Source organism: Perissodus microlepis, chromosome 18 (genome assembly GCF_051167445.1).
Source record: "Perissodus microlepis isolate ML-2025 ecotype Zambia chromosome 18, ASM5116744v1, whole genome shotgun sequence".
In the NCBI taxonomy this organism is placed as follows: domain Eukaryota; kingdom Metazoa; phylum Chordata; class Actinopteri; order Cichliformes; family Cichlidae; genus Perissodus; species Perissodus microlepis.
In genome coordinates this window covers 21,904,677-21,928,932 of record NC_140478.1, presented here as the reverse complement: position 1 = coordinate 21,928,932, position 24,256 = coordinate 21,904,677, and the positions used below count along the sequence as shown (strand labels likewise).

At 37.8% G+C, this 24,256-nt stretch overlaps 2 protein-coding genes across 7 annotated transcripts in view; one reads left to right on the top strand and one right to left on the bottom strand.

Moving 5' to 3' along the window:
- The first annotated feature begins 1,347 nt into the window (after positions 1-1,347).
- On the top strand, positions 1,348-22,211 carry LOC146367834 (macrophage mannose receptor 1-like). Its single transcript, XM_084911661.1, has 32 exons — positions 1,348-1,465; positions 1,688-2,044; positions 2,207-2,377; positions 2,957-3,112; positions 3,992-4,102; positions 4,347-4,484; positions 4,587-4,763; positions 5,047-5,201; positions 6,114-6,227; positions 6,648-6,763; positions 6,899-7,047; positions 7,136-7,335; positions 8,190-8,311; positions 8,476-8,548; positions 8,630-8,783; positions 9,119-9,157; positions 9,403-9,566; positions 9,685-9,749; positions 11,256-11,356; positions 11,491-11,633; positions 11,778-11,883; positions 12,964-13,088; positions 13,254-13,301; positions 13,488-13,523; positions 14,850-14,952; positions 15,535-15,767; positions 15,967-16,132; positions 16,311-16,478; positions 16,566-16,682; positions 17,479-17,640; positions 18,035-18,058; positions 18,135-22,211. Exons 1-32 carry the CDS (start codon positions 1,402-1,404, stop codon positions 18,347-18,349), a joined length of 4,272 nt encoding a protein of 1,423 aa, XP_084767787.1. The 5' UTR covers positions 1,348-1,401; the 3' UTR covers positions 18,350-22,211.
- The window catches only part of cacnb2b (calcium channel, voltage-dependent, beta 2b), a 40,327-nt gene continuing 37,426 nt past the window's right edge, over positions 21,356-24,256 (bottom strand). For all 6 annotated transcript variants that reach the window (XM_084911665.1, XM_084911666.1, XM_084911663.1 and 3 more), the window contains one exon: positions 21,356-23,557. In XM_084911665.1, the coding sequence (XP_084767791.1) occupies positions 22,766-23,557 (792 nt within the window). In that variant the 3' untranslated portion in view covers positions 21,356-22,765. The remainder of the gene's footprint in view (positions 23,558-24,256) is intronic.

Here is a 24,256-nt window from a genome sequence, read left to right as displayed (position 1 = left end):
TACTAAGCAGTTTATAATTTGACGTCTCAGCTGCTAAATTTTTGGATTTCTTCCTCTTCGTTAGGGTTCATTTCTCAGAGTTCCACTACCCACTTCCTCTTAACTAGGGCCTCTAAACAGTGTTTCAATTTTTAATTAGCCACTATGCTGTAGAAGATAAATAACTGTAATTGGCTGTGTCTGTGAAGGTTCTCAGTCATCCAGGTCATCGTAGTCTAAGGAGCTTGGAAACAAAAGCTTCTGGACTTCTTTGAGTTGCTTGAAGACGTTTCACCTCTCATCCGAGAAGCTTCTTCAGTTCATAGGGTCAAATGGTGGAGAGTCCCAGATTTAAACCCAGTGGGAGTTTCCCCCCCAAAGAGGGACAAAGGACCCCCTGATGATCCTCTACCTAATCACATGAGCCAAGGTGTGAAAGCGGGTGTGGGTCCCAATCAGCCAGGGTTTCGGGTGAGCTCATTGTGAAACCTGGCCCCACCCTATCATGTGATTTCCTGAGGTCAGATGGCCCAGGATGTGAGTGGGCGTTAAGGCGTCTGGGAAGGGATCTCAAAACTGGATTATAGATGGCAGACAGTTGGTGTCGTAAACCACCGCCTCTGTTCAAAGATGGTCGCTCACAGTGGACGTGGGACTCTCCACCATTTGACCCTTAGAACTGAAGAAGCTTCTCGGATGAGAGGTGAAACGTCTTCAAGTAACTCAAAGAAGTCCAGACGCTTTTCTTTCCAAGCTCCTTAGACTGTAATTGGCTGTCATCAGATATGTGTGCTTAAATTACCATTTCAAAAGAAACAATCTATTACCTTCATAAAACCACTCTTCAGCATGCAGACAATTCCTCTACTCTCTTTGCAAGCCAAGACTTACATTGTGTGTTTTCTCCTCAAGGTAACACTGATTCATCAGCTATACTCAATGTTGAGTTTTAATAATCATAAAGCTTTAATTGTATTGCATGTATCAAAACTGTTAATGTAAAGTGTATAAGAAAAACACATGTACATCCATCATATAGGGTAGGAGGCAAAGACTAAACAGGATAAATGATAAAAACCGGTACATCAGTTTAACAGAACCAGTGCATCCATGGAAAGTCCACTGAGTTCTTTCAGGCATTCACAGAAGGATATCATAACTTCCTCAGTGTGGTTGTTGCAACATAATTGTAACTGTAAATCTAGCACTTCCTGTTTCACACACTGATTTGTTCATTACTCACTTTCAATCACATAGTAATTTGTGTAATACCGGAAGTCAACAAGGCCCTCCTTGTTCCTCTGAGACAGAACAAATAATACTCTTTGGACTGGTGGTCAACAGTCATTCACACAAGCCTTAAACACTTTGCAAGAAATGCATGTATAAAGTTTTCTGATACGAAATGCAAGAATACTAACAATGAGGATAACTTGTAAAATCTTTGTGATCCTCATCCAAACATTTTATTGTTTGGCTTCAGATGGTACAGTAATCCAACTTTTAATTTTAATCTTTTGTCAGATTTTATTGATTTCCTCTGCTCTGTGTTTTTAAAACAAGCGTGTTTATCCTGTTAATTTATGTCAGAATATCATTTGGCTCTTCTTGTCAGCAAGAAGAGCCAAATGATTCAGAGTCAATGAGGCACCAAAAGCAATCCCAGTCATGGAAATGAAGTGAATTTATATCAATTATTTTTCAACAGACTCACCATTTCAGCTAACTAACAGGGGCACTGGTTTTTGTTTGATAAAAACAAATAACCACTGCAATGACATTCGCTGGACAACTGGTGATCGACTACTGGTTCTGCAGAGGAACAAGTGCCTGGGTGTCCAGGGAAAAAGTGTGGGCAGTGAAGTAAACCTCTACGATTGTGATGAAGCCAGTGAGCTCCAAAAGTGGGAATGCCAGAACGAAACAGTGCTCGCTCTCAAAGGCCAGGAGCTTTACATTGAGCTCACTGCCGATAACACAGCCATTCTCTCCTGGACAACAGGACCAAATAACCACCTCACAATTTCTGGAACATCCAGTGGTGCCTGCACAAGAACTTATAGAGGTATTGTGCCATGTGAAAAAGAGTATAATGCAATTTTTCTTATATAAGAGGGTTGTATTAAATGGATGCACAGGTTTCTACCTAGCTTCATGTCTTAAAGCTGTTTGTGATAAATGTGTTTTACAGTCTTTGTTTTGTTCGTTTGTTTATTTGACCTTTTAGAGCTTTTTACCATCGGTGGAAATGCAGCGGGAAGGCCGTGTATGTTTCCCTTTCTATACAAAACTCAGTGGTATTCAGACTGTACTAAATTTGACTCCTCGGAAAAGCGTCTTTGGTGTGCAGTTGAAACAAACTATCAAAGCGAACGCTGGGGGTACTGCCCAACTATGTGTGAGTAATGAAACCAATTGAAGTAAATAATTGAACCATTAGGACCTACAATTATTTTTCAGAGCTCTTACAAGGATTATCTGGTTTATTATATACTTTTAACTTAAGTCAACTTCCATATCTGAACAGAGGCAAAAAATCAACATTAAGTTAGAGAAGTAAAGTATTACCTTAAGTATTGCACCAGTGTTGTTGAAGACCGGGGCCAGAATTGGCCTGGGAAAGACTCCAAACCAACCCACTGGAAGACTCTGGAAAATATGAAGAAGTGCATAGACTTTAAACTTTTAACTGTATTTTGATAAGTTCTGCTGCTTTTCTTATATTCCCAGTTTTCCTTGATCATGACTCAATCACTATTTATATTCATACTACAACAAAGTTGTTAAATTATAGAAAAACAATTAAATGACAGAAAAGCTGTTTTCCCCCCCAAAAAAGGCAATTTTTCTATAATATTTGAATTGCATTGAAGGAAAGTTGAGTTTCACTGGTTAGGCCCACTAAAGATTAAAGTTACCCATGATCTAAAATGAGTTTGACATAACTTATAAACATACATGCATTTTGTATATACAGCCAAGGAAGACTGGAATTTGCACCCAACAACGGGAGCGTATTACCAGCTTAACATACAGTCAGCTTTGACTTGGCACCAGGCACAAGTCAGCTGCAAACAGCAGGGAGCTTCCCTTCTCAGCATCGATGATCCTCACGAGCAGGCTTATATCACAGGTAATGTGCCTCGGACACACTGAAAAAGTGATCATGTATTTATGTGCATACTTTAACTCCTGTAAAGTATGTGTATCCAAACATAGTATTTTATTCTATTTTATATAGTATGTTATTCTTTTCATCTTATTCTATTCCATTGTTTTTCTTGACTGTTGCTCCCTGTAACTTTGCACTGTCCACTTTCTGTCGTGACTCAACAAATTTTGCACATGTGTGACTAATCAGAGTTTATCTTATCTTTTCTTATCTCTTATCTTTGTGTTATGGATTACATGATTTCCCCCCCATCATTTAAAAAAAAGAACATTAACACTAGTTTTGATTATTGTTAAGATAAGATAAGATAACCTTTATTAGTCCCACGCGTGGGAAATTTGTTTTGTTACAGCAGTGGACAATGCAAAGTTGCATAGAAAAACTAGAAGAAAAAAACACTGGAATAATATATCCACAAGATACTGTACACAATATAATATAATAAAATAAAATAAAAATAAAATAAAATATTATATACAATCAAATAAAATAGAATACAAATGCTATATACAATATGAGTATAATACAACGATGCCAGAAAGAGTATTGCACTTAGTGTTATTGCTATTGCACATGTGTGGATGTGTGTGTTTGATCAGTGGAAGTCTTTGTTGTGGAGTCTGACAGCATTGGGGAGGAAAGACCTGCGAAATCTCTCCGTCCCACATCGTGGGTGCCGCAGACTGCCACTGAAGGAGCTGCTCAGTGCTGTCAGAGTCTCCTGCATGGGGTGGGAGATGATGTCCAACAGGGATGATAGAGGTTACAATTAGAGATTTATTTAACGCAAAGTGAAAGACAATTTTTCTTTTTCATTTCTGTACTCAATGGCTCCAACAGCACTGCTATGGAAAGGGGGCAATACACTTTGGATTGGACTGATCCTAGATCCAGAACATGGCTGGAAATGGATAAATGGCAGGCCTTACCGTTACATGAAATGGGACTCAGGTGATATAATATATTCTAGCAGATTACTGGTAAAACAGCTGTTTAAGTTAGCATAAAGACATGAAAGAGGCAGAACAGCCTGACTCTCTATGACGGCAATAATAAAACATATTAATAGAAAATATACAATTTGTTTAACTGAAAAAAACTGAAATGCATCTGCAAAAAGAAAGATAGAAATTGGAGCCCCGGTATAAGACTGTTGTAGAGTTAACATGTAAAGTATATCTATCATCATGTTTAGGACATCCACTTCCTAATCCGGGATACAACTGTGCAGTTGTTGATCCTAGTGTACGGTACCTTTGGCAAAGTTTACCTTGTAGCAATAAACTGGGCTACATCTGCTACAGTAAAGAGGCTGAAGAAGCTCCTACACAAGGTAAATAAAAATATCTTTTTTTTTCTTCAGATTTTGGTTACAGCATAACTGAAATATTCCTCAACACTTATTTTATTATTTTACTTTGTTATTTATGATCAGCTGGGACAGGTTTTTGTTCAAACCCCTGGATACACTACAATGGCCACTGCTTCCACAGGAATCAGGCTCAGAAAACATGGTCTGAGGCTCAGGTAGCTTGCCACCAGGATGGAGGAGACTTAGTGAGCATCCACAGTGTGGAGGACCAAAGCTTCATCATCTCTCAGCTTGGATATAGTATGTATGGATATTTATTTAAAAAAGGATCATTGTTAAGGAACAAATAATTAAAACAAAAAATCCCTGTAAATCCTCAGGTGCTGGTCTCTATTCCTTATGTTAATGAATCAATACTTTGACATCAGGAAAATATAAAGACCATTGAGGTTATTCAAAAGATTTACAACCATGAATAAAAACAAGCAAACTGCATGGAACATGTTTTCTAACATGCATGTAATCCATTTGTACATTTGGAAAAATACAAAAATGTCCTTTTGTTTTTAACCAACGTCTGCAGCATCCACTGATCAGCTTTGGATTGGAATGAATGACAGGAAGACAGAGGGGTTATTTGACTGGTCTGACCACTCGACTGTCGCCTTCACCAGCTGGGAGTTTGGGAAACCAGCCGTGTCTTCTGAAATAAAAGACTGTGTTCTCATGCGTGGAGAGGTACGCAACATCATCAAGTGCATATGGTGCACATATTACTTCAATCTACACTCACTGGCCACTTTATTAGGCAGTTTGGCAGCAACTCAGTGCATTTATAGGGAGCCGTTGAAGTTTAAACAGAGCATCAGAATGGAAAACAAAAATGATGATGACTGCTTTCAGCTTTGTCTACTTTGAGAAGACAACAGTAACTCAAATATTCAATAACCAATACAATACAACCTGAGGCTGTAGAGCATTTCTGAACACTAGGGTTGGAAATAGATAATAATTTTGTGATTCAGATTCCATTATCAATATTACTCATTGATTCGATTACTTGTCGATTCTCTTATCAATTCTTTTCGGGTTCTCATTGGCTCTGCTTTGAGAGTCACCACCATTGCTGAGCAGTATATCAAAAACATTATAGTCATGCAAATTAACTGCACACTGTGTGGTCAAATGTTTGTGCATGTTGGAGTTATTTCCCTTCTTTGTTCTGATCAGTGTAATCATCTTCTCATTACTTTTGTTACCTGTTGAAGCTCAGAGTCTGCCTGCCAGATTGGGGTCAAAATTCACTTAGCTTTATCATCGCTCTGGGTTTTCGGCTAGCTTAGTGTTAGGATGCTTTCTGCGCAGGTGTTTGCTAAGAGCCGTGAGTTGTGTCAGGAGTGTAATACATTTGTTTCTGTCCCGGATGCAGTTTGCACTTTATCAGCGCGCTCTCTTTTGTGCAATAAAAATAACAGTCCATATGCACACTGTAGACTGTACCACTGTCTTTGTCTTCCAACATACTATACTGAACACACAATGCACAGCATATACAATAAATATTGACATTAACATATGACATTAAATTTGTAAAGTTTAAAAAATACCAATACCAGTACTTCCAGATCTACTTATGGTACTTTGTTACAGAATGGAAACTGGGCAGATCGTGTATGCGAGGAGCAACATGGCTTTATTTGTAAGAAGATGAGTGCCTTAAGACCATCTGGAGAGGAAGTGGAGCAGAACACAGGCTGCAAAAATGTGGGTATAATTATGAATTTGTTTAAAAAATAAACCATAAGAATTGTGAAGTTATTAGGTTGGGGTTGAGGTTGCATGAAATAATGATTATTTAATTAAATTAATACTGTTTTCTGCAAAATTTAAAGCTAAAGAATAATTTCGTACAATGAGACAAGTAGGTGAAAGTTAGTGGACTGGGTTGCTTGAGCGTGTTGACAGTCATTTTTAACATGACCGATGTTTGAGAAATACTGTTGAACCTGTTCACTCATTTCAAGCTCCATATTATTACTCATGGGAGCCCCACACAGCTGCTGGGTCATAATAAGAACTGACCATAACTGAGCTTTTAAAAAAAAAATCCCCTTTTCCTTGTCATTGTTAAAAATCTGAATCATTTACAGTGTTTCTTCATGATCTTCTTTTCCATCAAACCAGGGGTGGAGGAGACACAGCTCATACTGCTACTTTATAGGAATACAGACTAAAACATTTGATGAAGCTAAAGATGACTGTAAAGGTTCCCTTTCTTACTTAGCTGATGTTTCAAATGGGTAAGATTTGTTTTACATGTCTTTATTCCATATGTTTTGAGCGCACAAAACAAAATGTGAACGAAAAACAAACATAAATAATCACATCAACTTTTGAAGCTTTTTAAACGGCTGTACTCTTGAAATTATTTTCAGGGTCGATAATGCATTTCTTGTAAGCTTGGTGGGGATGCAACCACAGAAACACTTTTGGCTGGGGCTTTCAAACCAGAAAAATACTGAAGAATTTGTATGGACCAACACAGACTCAGTGAGATTCACACACTGGAATGCTGAAATGCCAGGTATGGTGACACATTTAACTCCGTCAGTAAGACATTGCAGAACATAGCCTCACAACTAAATTTTTTATTATTTCCCTGACAATGAAAGGGAACAGACAGGGTTGTGTTGCGATGAAAACTGGGATTTTTGCTGGCCTCTGGGATGTGGTGCCCTGCACAAATAAGGAGAAATACATCTGTAAGCACCTGGCCGAGGGGGCAGTTTTAACCCCTCCACCACCCACTCTTTTCCCTCCTGAGTGTGCATCTGGCTGGACTCGCCTGGGGTTTAGTAACCGGTGTTTTAAGGTACAATCTCAAGGAAAAACTTGATTTGATCAGGTTGTCCTAACTCATAATAAAGACAAGATCATATACTTATATATGAAGGGACATCAAAAAGTTCCCAGTATAGATCAATAAAAGTGATTTAAATGTGCTAAATCTCCCTTTTAAACCAGCTTCTATTTTCACATCACTTCATTGCAGTCCTGTGATCTTCCTTTGTGCTTGTAACTCTGCAGTGCATGCTGTGTCTCCTCCAGTTGTGATACTCAACTTAATTTTACATTTTGCGAAGTGGACAATGTTCCAGCGAGGCAAAAATTGGGAATGTTTCAAGTTGGCAAGCAAAGATTATGCTGGTACGGCCAAAGTGCCACTGTGTTTTTCAGTGCTCGCTATAGTAGTGTACGCTAGCATGCTAGCATACACCATGTTTCAGGCTACAGTTCAGGTAATTCTGGTCTCGCTCTTCACACGGCAGTCTGTCATTGTGGTTGGAAACTGTTCAGCTAAAACCTGCAGAAAACTGCTCAGTCATAGCAGCAGACCCAGCTCCCATCAGCTGTGTTGATCCTTTTGTAAGACATTTGCACCAATTTAAAACAGAAGTTGTTTTTTGCTGTTTGTGCAAGTTTAAGGTCTATGTTGAAACTGCAGAGAGCACAGTGTGTATGATCAGAACAGCACTTCCAGAAAACAATTTAAAAACAGCAGCCTGACAAAAATTTAATTGGGTAATATTTTTAATGTTTAAGTCCAGTAACCTTTTGATCACCCCACGTGAATACAACATTTTAGCCTTTATACAGTATATAAAAGTTCTGTGACCTTGACGTTACCAAATCACACTGAGCATCTTTATGCCGGTTGGTGTTAAGTTGTTTGATAGGTATTCTACACAAAAGAAGACCTGGTATGAAGCCAAAGATTACTGCAGGGCTATCGGAGGAGACCTGCTCAGCATCCACAGTTCTGTTGAGCTTCAGTCCATACAACCTAGGTACAGTATAAAAGAAAATAGAACTAGTTGTTATAATAATAATAATAATAATAATAATAATAATAATAATTGCTAGCAAGTTCTTCCACAGATAACTAATGAGTTGGAAAATGTCTAACAATTATTTTTTAAGTTTATATCAATAATGTAAAGTTCTATTACAGATTACAAGCAGCTTGGATTGGACTTAGTGCCCCAGATCCTGACACAGGTTATGTATGGAGCGACGGAACTCCAGTAAGTTGTTCATTTTTATGCATTATTCAGAAGATGCAATTAAATAAACAACTTTTTTTCATTGTTTCCTTCTTTTTAAAGCTAAATTTCCAACAATGGAAGATTGGAGAGCCAAACAATAAAAATAATGTTGAGTCTTGTGTGGAAATGAAACCAGAGCGCACATTCAGAAGACAATCTTGGAGCGACATACACTGTGAGAAATACAGCGAATGGCTGTGCCAGATCCGTGCAGGTGAAATTGCTAACCAAACACATTTCTCTCTCTAAGATGCATTTGTTGAAGGTGAACTCAGTGAGAGTAACTTTCCCACAATGTCTTCCTAAGATTTATTGTCCTCAGATTTTGGAGTATACATCAAACTATTGATAAAACCTTTATTTGGGAGCTGATTTTGTGTACAGATTGGTTTGTTCCTATATGCACAATTTCTTGGTTTAGTACCCATGTTCTTGAACACTAGGATGCACAGTTATATTTCTTAACATATTCTCTGCTTAGAGCTGTGTTGCAGAACCTCGAATTCTCTGTCCAGTGTACTGTTTTTAAATGATTTTATAACAATACAGGAATGACTCCAAATCCGCCTCCAGACCCCGTCACTCCAAGTAAGTCTGGCATTTTTTTCATCAAACCTGAAGAAAATCACCTTTATCTCCATTTTTTTTGTTCTTCTAAGCACAATAAAGCTTACAACTGTGGGTTAACTTTTTAAAACCTATAGCTGTTCTGTTGTTCAGTCCACTAAATTTTCAACCACACAACCACTATGTCTTCCTAAAAAAACAGCAAATCAAAAAAACAACAGTTATAGTGAATATAATCTATATTGCATGTTTTGATTTATTTCCAGGCTATAATAAAACATCAGATGGGTGGTTTGAATGGAACAGGAATCAGTATTATATTAACAGAAATCAGATGGGCATGGAAGATGCTCGTCGGTACTGCCAGCGGAGGCATAGTGACTTGGTAACTATCAGCAGTGAAGCTGAAAGGGTCTTTCTATGGAAACTGGTGAGCAGCAACATACTGTACTACACTACTAGCATCCATTTCCACAGAATTTAAGTTCAGGTCATGCTACAAGTTAAATATTTCTGATTCAGCCTCCTTTCTACATATCTGTGGCTAGATACAAGACACAGGTCATCGTCCTTACTGGATTGGCCTCATTGTAGATCTTGATGGAACATTTGCGTGAGTATAAAACAAATAATGTTTCTGAGTAAATTCCAAAAAGTTGATTCTGTTCATCTGTACGGAGCGTTTTCAGTGGGAGAAATGTCCAAGTGGCTTCTTCAGTCTCAGCTGACTGCAGATTTCAACAACCTTATAAACAGTACATTTGCATAATGACTGAAAGCAGCACCACTTAATGAACAATGTAGGGTGAGGCTAGGTTTCACAATGAACTCACCCGAAACCCTGGCTGATTGTGACCTACACCCGTTTTCACACCTCGGCTCATGTGATTAGAGGATCATCAGGGGATCCTTTTGTCCCTCTTTGGTGGGTTACTCCCACAGAGCTTAAATCTGGGACTCTCCACCATTTAACCCTAGAACTGAAAAAGCTTCTCGGCTGAGAGGTGAAATGTCTTCAAGAAACTTAAAGAAGTCCAGACGCTTTTCTTTCCAAGCTCCTTAGACTTCCTTGAACATTAATATGCAAATTCTCATTCTAAGTAAATTACATAAAAATGTAAAAAGAGAAAGAAACTTAACAAAAATAGTTGACATATAGCCGATATTACCTGTTGAACACTGTGGTGTGTTATTTGCAATTTGAAAATTAGGAATGAAAAAACTACTTTTTCAGGTACTTTGTCAGGTACACCTTGCTTGTACCAGTTTGGACCCCTTTTTACTGCCAGAAGTGCCTTAATTCTTAATGGCATAGATTCAACAAGGTGCTGGAAATTAGGGGTGGGTAAAATCGATTTTAGCTTGAATAAAGCAATATCGATTTATTAAATCCTGAATCGATTTTTAAATATAAAAGTGTTTTGCCAGAAACGGCAGAATCTCAGGTTAAAGCTCACAAAACTATTTCAACAACCAACAAACAGCTGAAACAGCAAATGAGAGCAGGTAAACAGATTTCGCACAAAGACGTACACACAAAGTGCGGTCCCAACGCATCAGAACTGTGAGATGTCGGTCAGGGTTTTGTCACTATCCAACCAAAATTTACTGAACCAGCAGCAAAAGAAGTTCGAAACTACGCTTCACATTTGATAAACATCATCGTTAATTCTCTCTTACTTTTGCTGTTTTTCTTTCCCCGTGATAAAATCACACAACCATAACCACATCCCAAAGTGCTCTATTGGACTGAGAGCTGGTGACAGCGGAGGCCATTTGAGTACAGTGAACTCATTTTCAAGTTCGAGAAACCAGCTTGAGATGATTTGAGCTTTGTGACATGGCTCATTATCCTGATGGAGGCAGCCATTACATGATGGGAATACTGATTCATGATGTGGAAACCCTTTTTTACTTTTAGGAGTACACTTAAAACTAAACTAGAAGTTTCCTTTTTTTTGATAAATCCTATAGTTTAGACTGGTCATCCTAATGAGAAGTGATTTGGCACTATTTAAAGATTTTTGAATTGAATTGAATTGTTCCTAACACACAGTGAGTGTAGAAGGTAGAAAAAGAAATGCACATTTATGTTTTTGAAAATTTGTGTTTCAAAAAGCTGGATGGATGATTCTCCAGTCGTCTTTCAAGCATGGAGTGAAAATCAGCCCAACTTCCAGAACAATGACGAGAACTGTGTGGCTATTACTCCCTCTAGGGGTGAGTAAGCTGATACATTTCACTAGCTTTCATCCAAATATTAACATGAGTATAAAACACCAATGAAGTCCATTATCTGCATATTTATTCTTTCAATTACAAAAAAATATTTTATATTTGGAATCGGCTCACAGGGTTCTGGCATGATTATAACTGTGGATTTCAGCTTTCCTTCATTTGTAAACGCAATAGCTCAATGCCCGAGCACATTTCAGTGGTACCAACTGTTCTTCCAAAGGGTGGCTGCCCACAGGACTGGAAAAAATTTAATTCAAAGGTCAGAGTCACTCCTAAATATTGTCTCCTAAAGAAATGTGATGTAACTTATCAGTGCGTTATAACACTGCATTTTAAAAACTACAGTTATGCATAAGAATGAGCAAATCTGAAGTATCACAAGCTGATCATTTTTCAACTACAGTGTTACAGCATCATTAGCAGGGAGTTAGAGACGTGGGAAGGAGCAAGAACACAATGCAAAAACAAAGGAGGAAATCTGGCCTCTATTCTCTCAAAGCATGTGCAAGGTTTGTCCTTTTTATATTATACATTCTCTTTTATAACAAAGGAGTCAAAAGGTCTGAACCCATTCATTATTTGTGTTTTTATGCTCTGTCATACTAATAGAAAGATCTATTTTATGTTACCAGGAAAAATATGTAGTGGACACATGAAAGTGTGTCCATAAAGTGTGGCATCTTTTCCTCTGATCCCTTCAGTTTTTTGGTTGCTTTTCTTTATCGCATACATTTTCCCTGCAGACATGCTGATGGGTTTCCCAATCATGCTTCAATAAGAAACATAGTTATGCTTTTGTGTGATGTGCATGTAGTAACCTGTGATGTAAACTGTCTAGACGTGTGTAGGACAAGAGACCATTTTATTGCATAAAACAGCGCTGATCACGTCAGCTTATTGCGCTGCTGGGTACACTTGGCCAGACAAGGAAAAATAATTTACTGACTCCAGTTTGTTGGTCTGGTGAGCCACCTGTCACCTGACTCACAGAGACTTTCCTCCACCCTGTTCATAAAGTGCTTTATAAGCCTGAACATTACAGCTAACAGGTGGATTTTCCTGCTTCAGTCCAGCTAGCCAAACAGCATACAGCCTTTCACTACTAACAAAATAGAGAGTAAAAGTGGACAGTATATCCTCAGTCTCTTAACATAAAACTCCTTGTTACAGCCAGAGACAGCACAAAAGTGATCTCCTTAAACTGATTTTTAGTTTTATTTTCTCTTGAATTACTGGTTCTGTTACTAGTTAGCTAACATAAACTAATTTAAGTCTATTGACCACAACCAACCAACCAAACTGGTCATGTAACGTTCCGTACAGTCAGAAGATGGCAGTAAATGTGTTTTTAAAGTTTAATTTTAAGCACTTATTTCTTAAATCCAGCTACACAGGCAGTGTTACATCTATGTCAGTTTTTGAGAGCAGGGCTCCATAATGTAAAACCATAAATGTAAATGATGACACACAGTGCTCAACAGTGCCCTGTCCTACCATTTTGTTAATTTAAACTGCTAACATGAAATTCAAAATAAGTATATATTTGTGACAAACACAAAACAATGTCTGTTTTTTTATATTATTTCTAGTGTTTTTGACTTCTAAAATGTTGGACGCGCCTACTACAAACCTCTGGATCGGTTTACATTATTTGCTTGGTTATTCATTTTACTGGACCGATGGACAACCAGTGCAGTACACCAACTGGCGTTCTGTGAGTGGTCATCAGTGTACTTGAAGTTTAACCTTGTCAGTTTTGTTATTCCTCCTACTTTACAACAACAACAAATTATTAGCATTATAGTCATTTGTATAAATCTGAATTGTATACACTGTATTTCTGTGCATTGTTAAGCATGTTTAACGTACCAGTCTTCAGTTGCAGATGACTGGGCACTGGATGCTTTTTACGGATGATGAGGATGAGGTACTTTATTATTTAATTGGAAGGTGCAATAACACTTAATTTGTTACAACTCACAGAAAGGTCTGGTGTAGTTAATGATTCTAGCACATGATACATTGAGCTTTTTATTTAATTGTCATTATATGTAATATACTTTCTCCTTATATTCAAATATCACTCTAGTTCATATCCTAATTTTCATTGCAGAGAGATCATCGCGGTTATTTCTCAAGAGATGCCAGGGTAACTACTCTCCTTATGCCACATTGAAAAAAAAAACAGTTAATATTATTTACCCTTGCATACTATTTGTATTCTATATCTTGATCCAGACCAAGAATTCCATCATAGTATTGATACAATAATAATTTAGAACAAAGCTCAATTTAGCACGATAAATAGTCTATCTGGAATGCATGAGCAATCCATCACATAACTGGAAGTCTGGGACTTCCAGATACAGACGGGCAAACTGGTGATGGCTAACCAACCAGCCATAGTATTGTGGACAAGCAGTGGAAGACACCTGTAGTGAAGGCAACAGTGGTCCTAGTGGTAACAAGGGCACCAGGGGCAGTGACCCCAAAACTTGGCGAGTATGTGCGTCAGATCCCAGGAACAACATACGAGATCTCAGGTTAGAACAACGCAGTCCTAGGAACAGCAGAGATACTGTGCAGCCTAATCCTTTATTGACCAGAAGGTCCCTTTCTCTCATGTTTAACCTGAGTAGCGAAAGACCGCAGGGGGTTTGAAAATGATGTGCCGGGAGTTTGCTGTTCTCGCCCTGGCTAGCTATCGAGCTGGTGGGTAAGAGACGTCTCCAAAAAACGCCAGAGCACTTTTGCAAATGTGTGATATCTTGATAAACCGAGCAGATATTTGAAGTTTACACAGCTACATTCAAGCCTTAAAATATGTTAAAAAATTATTTTGTGAACCAGAAAGAGTAAAAAGAGTAATATCAAAACTAAGTAGCTGCCGCCATTGTTGGAAACTGGAATTGGCTGGGCTGCGCTATGAATTCTGGGATATGGTAGGCCACGAAGGATACACCCAACCCATCCTTCAAATCTGGGGAAAAGGAGGACGCATTTGTCGGCTGCTATTGGAGGAGTCTACGAATTTGGACAGCCTTTGTCACGTCGCTGTGATGTAATCGGCCTACAAATGCGGCCTCAGGAGGATGCAGCCTATGAATTTTGACACCCCCACTGACCTGGAACAGCTTCAATGTTCAAAAATTCGTATCACCTGTACAACATTCAAAACATAATAAATAACCCCACCCCACCAAAAGAAAAAAACAATTAAAGTAGTATTATTTTTGTTTAGTTATCAAATGTCATAATAAAATAATGACATTTAGGACATTTCTCCTGTCAAATGTCAAAACACATCAAATTTGACCTGAAAAGTATATAAGGGTTAATAATGAATTAAAGAAATTGTTCACAGTAGTGTATTGGCAATAAACACAAACCATAAATATGGAAAGTAAGGCCAGCAAAACAGATCCAGATATAACCTTAGTTTCTTTATTTATATTCCTTCTGTCTGTCTCACCAGAAAGGATGTGCTGTGATGACAACTGATCGTACCACTGGTATTGGGAAATGGGACCAAAGGTCCTGCAGTGACAAAAATGGATATATCTGTCTTCGTAATCTTGGTGAGCCAAGATTTTCAAATGCTTGTTATATATATTTATTTAATTGTATTTTTATACTGTAGTGCATCAGAAAAATGCTGTAGCTCTATGTATGTAGCTCCTCCTGTTCCAACATATCCCTAAGGTGCTCTATTGTTTTGAAATCTGGTGGCTGTGGAGGCCAACTGAGTACAATGAGCTAATTTCACATGTTCAAGAATGTGTTGTATTGCTGCCATGAGAGTGTATATAGCATTAGAACACAGAAGTTAGTATATTGTTTGGAAAAAAATGTTTGACTAACTATCAGTGCATTTTGTGTCATGGTCCTGGGTCTTCAAATCAATGTTTTGAGTTTTTATTTTGAATTTAAGAGATGATTTAAGTTCATGCTCTGTATTATTTGTCTTGAATGTAGTATTTCCTAGTGCTCCTCAGTTGTTGTTTTTTTTAATCTAGCCTTATTCCAACAGAATAGTCTCACAATTGGGCAAATAAGTAATTTCTTCTCGGAAGCAGAACAATATTCTAGCCTTCAAACATAGATGAAGCAAATTAAAATTGAAGTTTTTTAACTATTTTATTTATTTTTACTGTGCACAGATCCATCTCTCCCAGACTCCCCTGAACCAACAGCTAACAATGGCTATGTGAAAATACTTAATGATTCAATCAAAGTTGTTACTCAGAAAATGAACTGGGATTCAGCCAAAAAGTACTGTGAGCTTGATGGCGCTAACCTGGCTAGCCTGCGAAATGAGTGGTCACAGGTCTATGTTGAGCTGATGGCTTTGGAAATGGAAGGTCCTTTGTGGATTGGACTGAACAAAAAGCAGGTACAGCACACAAATTGTTTCACCTAATCTACTTGTAACTTTACTAATGTAAATGTTTGCGTAATTATTTAGTTTTGCTAATGTACCTGATGTTAATAAATCCCCTGTAGGGAATTTACACTCTGCATTTAACCCATTCACCCAGTGAAGCAGTGAAGCATGGAGCATGTTATATATCATCTTCATCTTTTTCCTTCAGACTGGATATTTCAGACCTATTGACGGCTGGGAAATGACCTTTTCCAACTGGGATCGATTTGAACCAGAAATGCAACAATCTTGTGTGTCTGTGAATAATGAAAATGGAAAATGGAAGACTGCTGATTGCGCTCACAACATGGCCAGTGTTTGTATGAAGTCTACAGGTAGGGCTCATGTAAAATCTGATAAAGCGATCCTGCATTTCTGGCACTATGAACTATTTTTTTTTATTTCCCTATTTTAGATCTGACATAGTTTGTTTATTGTATATCAGTACCAATTAAAGATACTTGAATGCTCATTGGATTTAAACTATATATCTGGTTACTTTTGAATTCACAGATGTGCCACCAACAGAGTCAACAGCATCAGTCAGTTTTCCAGGAAATTGCCCTGAAGACCCAGCATCAAGAACTGGTTATACCTGGATACCCTTCAAGGGTTATTGTTACCTCTTTGTCAAAGGAAGTTTTGACTGGGGAGATGCATCTGCACTATGTATAAGATATGGTAAGGATATGGGAATGGTATAATGCAAATTCCCAGTCCATCAGCTGTGTTTGGATTTAACAGTTTGTTTATCTTTTGTTGGTCAAGGTGGAACTCTAACCAGCATTGAAAATCCTGCTGAGCAAAGATTCATTTTTAACAACGTGCTAGTATTTAAAGACAGCCAACCCTTTTTCTGGATTGGCATGTATCAGACTCACAAAGGTACAGTCATTTTTTCCACTCTTTCATGGAAAAATATTAATGTATACTTGAAGATAAATAAAAACAGAACACATAAACTGAAAATTGTAATTGTAACCGTGACATAAAATAGCTGGTTAGTCTGTCTGGTGCTAGTGTATTTATTATCTCATTCTTATTGGCTGTTTATGCCCTGTCCTTATCTTCAATGTCACGCTGCTCTGTTGTATCTTAATTGCCCCTTGGCAATAAATAAAGTCTCTCTGATTCTGATTCGGTCCCATGCTGAAGATTCAAGCTGAGTGTTAATTAACACAATCTTAGTGTTTTAATATAAAATGTGATGAGTGACAGGTTGCTGTGATTGAGAAAGTGATTTTCCTGGACTCTCTGCAGTGACTTGTTACTTACAAGGTAGACCAGCCTTTGGACAGATCCCCAGAGATCAAATCTCCCCAAATGATTAATGTTTCATGTTGCATTTAGAAAGACATGAAACAAACAATTGAGACAAACTCAGTGATTACTTCAGACTTCTAGACGTCCACACTTCTTTTGGCTACCTGATGACTCATCACCTGTTGACCATTAAGAAGGAGGGGAAAAAAGCAAACTGCCAAACACAACTATGAATATTTGGTAGTGGAGCATTAAGGTGCTAGTGTTGTGTTTTCAGTCACTTCTACTGCTCTGAAGTGGCTGGTAACTTTTTGAAGTTATTCCCCTTCATACATATTTCCTATTGCAAGAGTAAAAATAAAGTACTAGTTTTCTTGCTACTGAACTAGAGCAAAAGAGAAATTCTGTTTGTTTCTAGGCTTGTGGAAATGGTTGGATAAAACAGCCATTGACTTCGTTAACTGGGGTCCAAATGAGCCTGGCGGTATTGGAATCTATGGAGCAATTGCATCTCTAGATGGGAGTTGGACAACAGGCAGGGTGTATAATAGCAAGGGATTTATTTGTAAAGCACCTAAAGGTAAGTCCAGAAATAAAAAAATGGTTTTGTAATAGCACAAATGTGCAATACATACACTTAACAACATGTTTCAATTAGTGCTGTCAGCGTTAATCTCGTTAAAATGACGTTAACACCATAAGCAAGTTAACGCGGATCGCCGTGTGGGAGGAGCTGCATGGCGCTAATGCGTTAACAACCTAACCACGCTAACGCGTTGACACCGCGCAGCCCTCACACGGGGCAATCCGCGTTAACTCGCTAACGGAGATTTGCCGCGTTAATGCAGTTATGGCGTTAACAACATTTTAACAAGATTAACGCTGACAGCACTAGTTTCAATTGATTTAGCATTACAGTACCAGTTCCTGCAGTGACACAGAAATTTTTATCTTGTTTTAAATCTTCTTTTTAGTATTACAAGCACCAACAACAATTGGTAAGTTGTGTCTTTTTTTATATTTGTCTTACATTTATAATTTAGTTGGACTAATCTATGTGCTCAATCTATACAGCAAGTTCTTCTATAGAGGATCCTAAAGCCAATGACCACATGGTTTTGGAGGTTATGCTGGGCATTACTGTCACTGCCATAGGCATAGTCATCATCATCTTCCTGTTGAAAAAGTCTGGTATCTGCCAGTCCATCTCTGAAAACTTAACTACCTTTGATAACCCGATGTTCTTTAACAATGAACGGGTCCAGGCTGGTGTGGTGGGTGAAAATTAATTGGTATCAAATGCATATGATGAGAACTCACAACTAACTGTTTAATGTGTATACCTGCATAATCTAATAGAGCTCTGATTTAGAAAATTTAGTTTTATTTAGTCAGTTAGCAGTAAGTGGCATATTTTCAGATAATCTTATTTGATATTTAATTGTGTGGGTTTTTTTTAAATAATAAAAACTCCCAATTAAAAGATAACTGATCAGTAATTTTAATCCATACATTTTTTTTTCATTTTTTTTTATTTTTTACAAATATAAATGTTAGAATAGCTCGACATGGATAGGTGTAGATTGATTTTTGTGTGTTAACCAAAGTTGGGATGTGCAGTTGATTGTAAATAATGCACATACATGTCCTACTGATCCATTTTGTCTTTGAAATCGTGATCACATCTACGACAGACCTCTATCACAGGAAATGAAACAATTTGATTAAAGTTATTTACAAGAATAAAATATCGGTTTCACTTTTGCCAAAAGTTTCATCGGATTTATTCTAGTACTTCCTTTGCTTAGTTTACAATGTCTCAGCATAATGTCTGGTTACACTAGTTAGTGCAGTGCAGCGAGGAATGCCCAGACCTCTACATTGGAGAGACCAAACAGCCACTTCACAAGCGTATGGCACAACATAGAAGAGCCACCTCCACAGGACAAGACTCAGCAGTCCATCTGCATCTAAAGGATAAAGGACACTCTTTCGAGGATGCCAATGTTCACATTTTGGACAGAGATGGTTTGAAAGAGGAGTGAAAGAAGCCATCTATGTCCACTGTGAGCGACCATCTTTGAACAGAGGCGGTGGTTTACGACACCAACTGTCTGCCATCTCTAATTCAGTTTTGAGTTCCCTCCCCAGACGCCTTAACTTCCACTCACATCCTGGGCCATCTGACCTCAGGAATTCGCATGATAGGGTGGGGCCTGGTTTCACAATAAGCTCACCTGAAACCCTGGCTGATTGGGACCCACACCCAGTTTCACACCTTGGCTCAGACGATTAGAGGATCATCAGGGGGTCCTTTTATCCCTCTGTGGGGGGATACTCCCACTAGGTTTAAATCTGGGACTCTCCACCATTTGACCTTAGAACTGAAGAAGCTTCTCGGATGAGAGGTGAAACGTCTTCAAGCAACTTAAAGAAGTCCAGACGCTTTTCTTTGCAAGCTCCTTTGACTACTTAACTAGCAAAAATTCTTTATTTTATACACCTATTACATTTATCTACTGGTTAGGTTACTATTTCTTCATTGGATATAAATGGAAAATAACATTTATGGAGGCATGTGACACACGACACAGGAGCTCTAGTTTTACACTCCAACTTTATTCACCTCCAAACATGAACTGAGCGTATTGCGCCAAAACACAGCAGAATCTTTCCTCCCAGCTTGGGTGTGAGTGGAGCCCTCTAGTGGGTCGCCACACATTTTATCTTGAATGTGTGATCATTCTTTTCCAAAAACAAAGCAATAACTTGTAAAAGTGGTTTGGTTTATTCACCGCTAACAGTAATTGAATTCTTCTGATGAAAGGTTTAGTTTCAGAGACCATGATGCTTTAAAATTATACATTGTTGCATTCATAGGAGCGACCGAAAAACATGTTTTAGACCAAAACTAGCAATAATTTATTCAAGTGCTTCTGTTTCTGAAGCAGTGAAAATACCTAATAAAAAGAAAACTCACTTTCTCACAATGGGGAAAATGTACCGAACATGCATTGTAGGGCAATGTAACTGTTCTATTGTTTACTTTATATTAGGTGAACTTTAGCTTGAAATATTAAAGATACCCAAAAAAGAAACAAATAAAGACAAATAAAATCAACTGCACCGTAGATCAAGGAACTCTGAAACTATAGATGGGTACAAGAAATCTAATTCACAGAAGATTCACAGTTTGTCCTCTATGATTTTCTTCACAATTACTCTTATTACTTATGAAACATAATTCTATGCAGCTTTCAGTTCTCAGGTCTGTCAAAAAATCCAATGAAAAATTAGAAATTAGAGCTATGCATGTTGCTATGCTTTGTATTTGATTAAATATTTGAGTTTAGGGCTTAGTGGTTTTGATTTTCTTCTTTGTTTATTAACAAACTAGACTGTACTGCATCGTTTTTGTGGTTTATGATTGTGTTCTGTTTACTTACCCCTCATGTGTGATAGTGGTCTGATCAGCCATTATATATACCCTTGTGTCATTTCCTGTTGAGGTCAGTTATGTTTGTTTGGGCAGTCATTTGGTTTGTTAAGTTTGCAGTTGTTTGCCTGAGTTTAGTTTTGTTTCTTTGACCTCTTTTATGAGCTCAACATTTATTACTTTTGCTTCTACTCCACTGTACTTTGGATGTAAGTATTATTCTTTGTACTTCATATTTATTTTAAAACTTTACTCATTATTTTGCAGATAATTTTCAATATTATAGGTTATGCTACACAACAATAGTAAAACAATCAACAGCTACATTGAACTCTCTTGCAGCACCACTGTTATCATATTAAATCTATAATGGAACACGTGAACCTAAATTGTGCCCACTGTTTTCTGGGTCATTTTCTACATTGACTTTGTTTCTCTTTAAATACTGTGCATTAAACCATTCGACTATCTTGAGAGAAAATTCTCCAAATACTGTAATGGAAAAATAATTTGCTGACAATATTGCTCAGGATTTTATCAGCAAAACACAAATTATAAGTCATGCTTTTCTCTTTCTTGGCACTTAGTCTAGTGGTTGTACCATAAGACCCAGGAAAAGTGTAGCGATAGGAATTTATGTTTAGCTTTCTGTTGGTTTATTTGATGTTTTAAATGAAATGAAAAATACATATGAGGTTGCTTAAATGTTTGTCCATCTTTGTTCCTGTGACCTTAAGTGTTCGGGCAAGTTACCTTGTTTCTCTCTTGCAAAACTGCTGGATGATCTTGAGTTCATCTTGAAAAAAGCTTTCGCTGATAGATTCAGCAGACAGTAATTAGTGAGTGAGGTGTCACTTAACACATTTTACAGTTTAATGATTTTCAATAATAGAATGCATATTTGTCAAAATTAACTTCTGAACGCTGTACAAAACCAACCAACAAACAAACAAAGATAGCCAAAAAAAAGTCTTAAAAGGAACAGAGTCAATCCCGTCTTGTTAAGTCTGTGGTTCTACCAAAGTCTTACCAAACAGTGCAAGAGGCTCTCTGGTTCTCCTTACATTTACTTAACAAGGCAATTATGAAGTATGTACAAATGCATAGAGATTGTATTCAAGCAATATATTTTATCACAAGAAGATGCATAGAGTATCCAGCATATAGCACAGGTCAGTGTCACCAAAAGATTATTCATGCTTCCAGACACAGCAAACACAAGTCAGTAAATATGCTTGTACACCAGTGTAAAAAGTAGGAAGTAAAGTAGTGACTTCACTCTCAAATCATGTAGAAAAATAGTTTGACTTTTCATAACAGTGTTTAAAATAACTTGTCTTTGGACACACCAATTAAAATGAAGATGTGACACCGAAATGCACAAGTCAGTTGTTCGCCACAGTTGTATGAACATTTGATCAGACAAAAAAATCTCACTGTGCAGATATGTAGAAGAAAATATCCTAAAATACAACATTCATTGTTGTAACTTTTCTTTCACATTTTGTGCATTTAATGAGTTAGTTAATTGTCTGATAAGGGAGATAAACATTAATGGGCTGCAACTAATGATTTCGTTTAATTGATTAACCTGCCACTTTATACATTAGTAAATTTACTCTTTAGTCAATAAAATGTTAAAAATTCAAATTGCAGTTCCCCATAGCTTAAAGTGACATTTCCGAACTGATTGTTTTGTTTGGTTCAAGAACCAAGTTGACACAAAATAATGTTTCACAATATCAAAACAAAGTCACAGTAAAACATTTTAGTCTGATGTCACAGCTACTGTATACTGAATCAAAACATAATACATGTTTTTTGTTGTTGCTGCTATTCTGAATAACTGTAAACTGAGCATCTTTAGATATTGGACTGATGGTCAGACAAATCCATTGGCTGCAGTGATCATGACAAATTAAAAAAGTAACCTCAGTGGATACTGAAATTATATATGAAATTATTATCGTGAACACCAGACTAGAGCGAGTCATGAGTGTTCTGATGCAGTTTAACCTTGACCACTGTTTGTGCCAAAACACGTATGGAGCCGTAAGACTTAGGATAAAACATACAAAAAATTTTATCTTACAAGAGCTAAAATAAGAAAGAATCAGATGTGTGCATGTGGGACAGGGTAAATCTTTAAAAAATGAAATATGAGGAGAAACATTGACTACAAAGAAGACATAACCTGCCCTGCCCATTAGTGCATTATAAGGGGAGAAGCATAATTCCATGCATCAACCTGGAGTAGAAACAACAGTCACTAGTGTATATAGGAATCTCTGTGCCACTGTCGAGCATCTCTGTCTCTATCTCTACCTCGATCCCTATCCCTGTCCCTTTCCCTGTCCTTATGTCTTTCTCTATCCCTATCCCTGTCTCTATCTCTGTCTCTATCTCTGTCTCTGTCTCTTTCTCTTTCCCTGTCTCTGTCCCTGTCTCTCTCCCGGTCTCTGCCTGGGTAGTGGTGGTAGCTGTGATGGTTGTGTGCAGTATAGTGATCCGTTGTGTGGTGTGTCCGTGGTGGAATATGCTGGTGATGTCTGTGCTGCCGGTTGCGCTCATTGTGCTCCTGTTCGTAGTCCTCCCCAACATATGGCTGGATGTTTCCACGATGATGTTGGTGGTGGTGGTGGTGATGGTGTTGGTGGTTACTGTTGTGATGATGGTGGTTATGAACCCGGAAGTTACAGTAAATCTCCTCCTCGTCCTCCTTTAGGACATCGTCCACCTCGCCATCCCTCTCCTCGGGCATGTACCTTCGAGGAGGCCTTGAGGCGTAATCCCTGCTCGACTGTATTTCCATGCCACCTGAAGTCTGGCTGTGCTGGGCGTGGCTGTGGTGCTCCGTCCGCCGGTGGTGGTGGTGATGGTGATGGTGGTGGGTGTGCTGGGGTCTTTTTGGCTCAGTCCTCAGGAGCCGCTCTTCCTCCTCTCTCTGGCCCTCCTCAGCGGTCTGCTCCTGAGCCGGGACTGAAGGGGGCTCATGGTCTAGATGGTTCTCCCGTGAGCCTTTCCTCTTAGGGGCACCTGACTTCTTGCTTTTCTGCTCATCCTAGGAAAAAAAGAAAGAAAAAACATAGTGTTTTCTGACTAAATATAACCATTATATCACAGATTATACATCTTACAAATTCAGGCCAGGAAAAGCTTATGGACAGATCTTTATGAAAGTTCTTTTTGTATTATAAATTATAGAACTTGAAATGGTAATTGGGGCAAAAAAGTTAAAAATATGACTTTTAGACAAAATATTCTCATGAATTAAAATATAATTGTGATTATATTAGTATAACTGGATCACTGGTTTAAAATGGTCATTCATGATGGAAACCATCATTTTAGCTTAGAATAATATTTATCTCCTTATGTCTAATGATTTGGTCAAAACTGTCGCCGTAATTGACAGATATCTTATTTTTGTATGTAATGGAGGGTGGAGAGCTTAAATCCACCATTACATTACAGGTCACGACTGTTTAATAAGTATTGCAAAGATCTGTGAGACATTTACTTTGATGTTTGACTTTTATTTTCTTTGTCAGCATTTTGTCCTCAAAAAACTATTTTCAGTTTGGTGAATAAAGACAAAGTTTCCACATTTACTGTAAAAACTAAAACTTAGTATATGCACAAAGGTAGAAATGGTGCTGTTTTATTTAAAGCTCAATCGTTGAAACTGTATAGATGCGCATAAGTATGAGCCTGATTTCCATAGCAAAACACTCCTTTTTTAAATCATTTACATATTAAA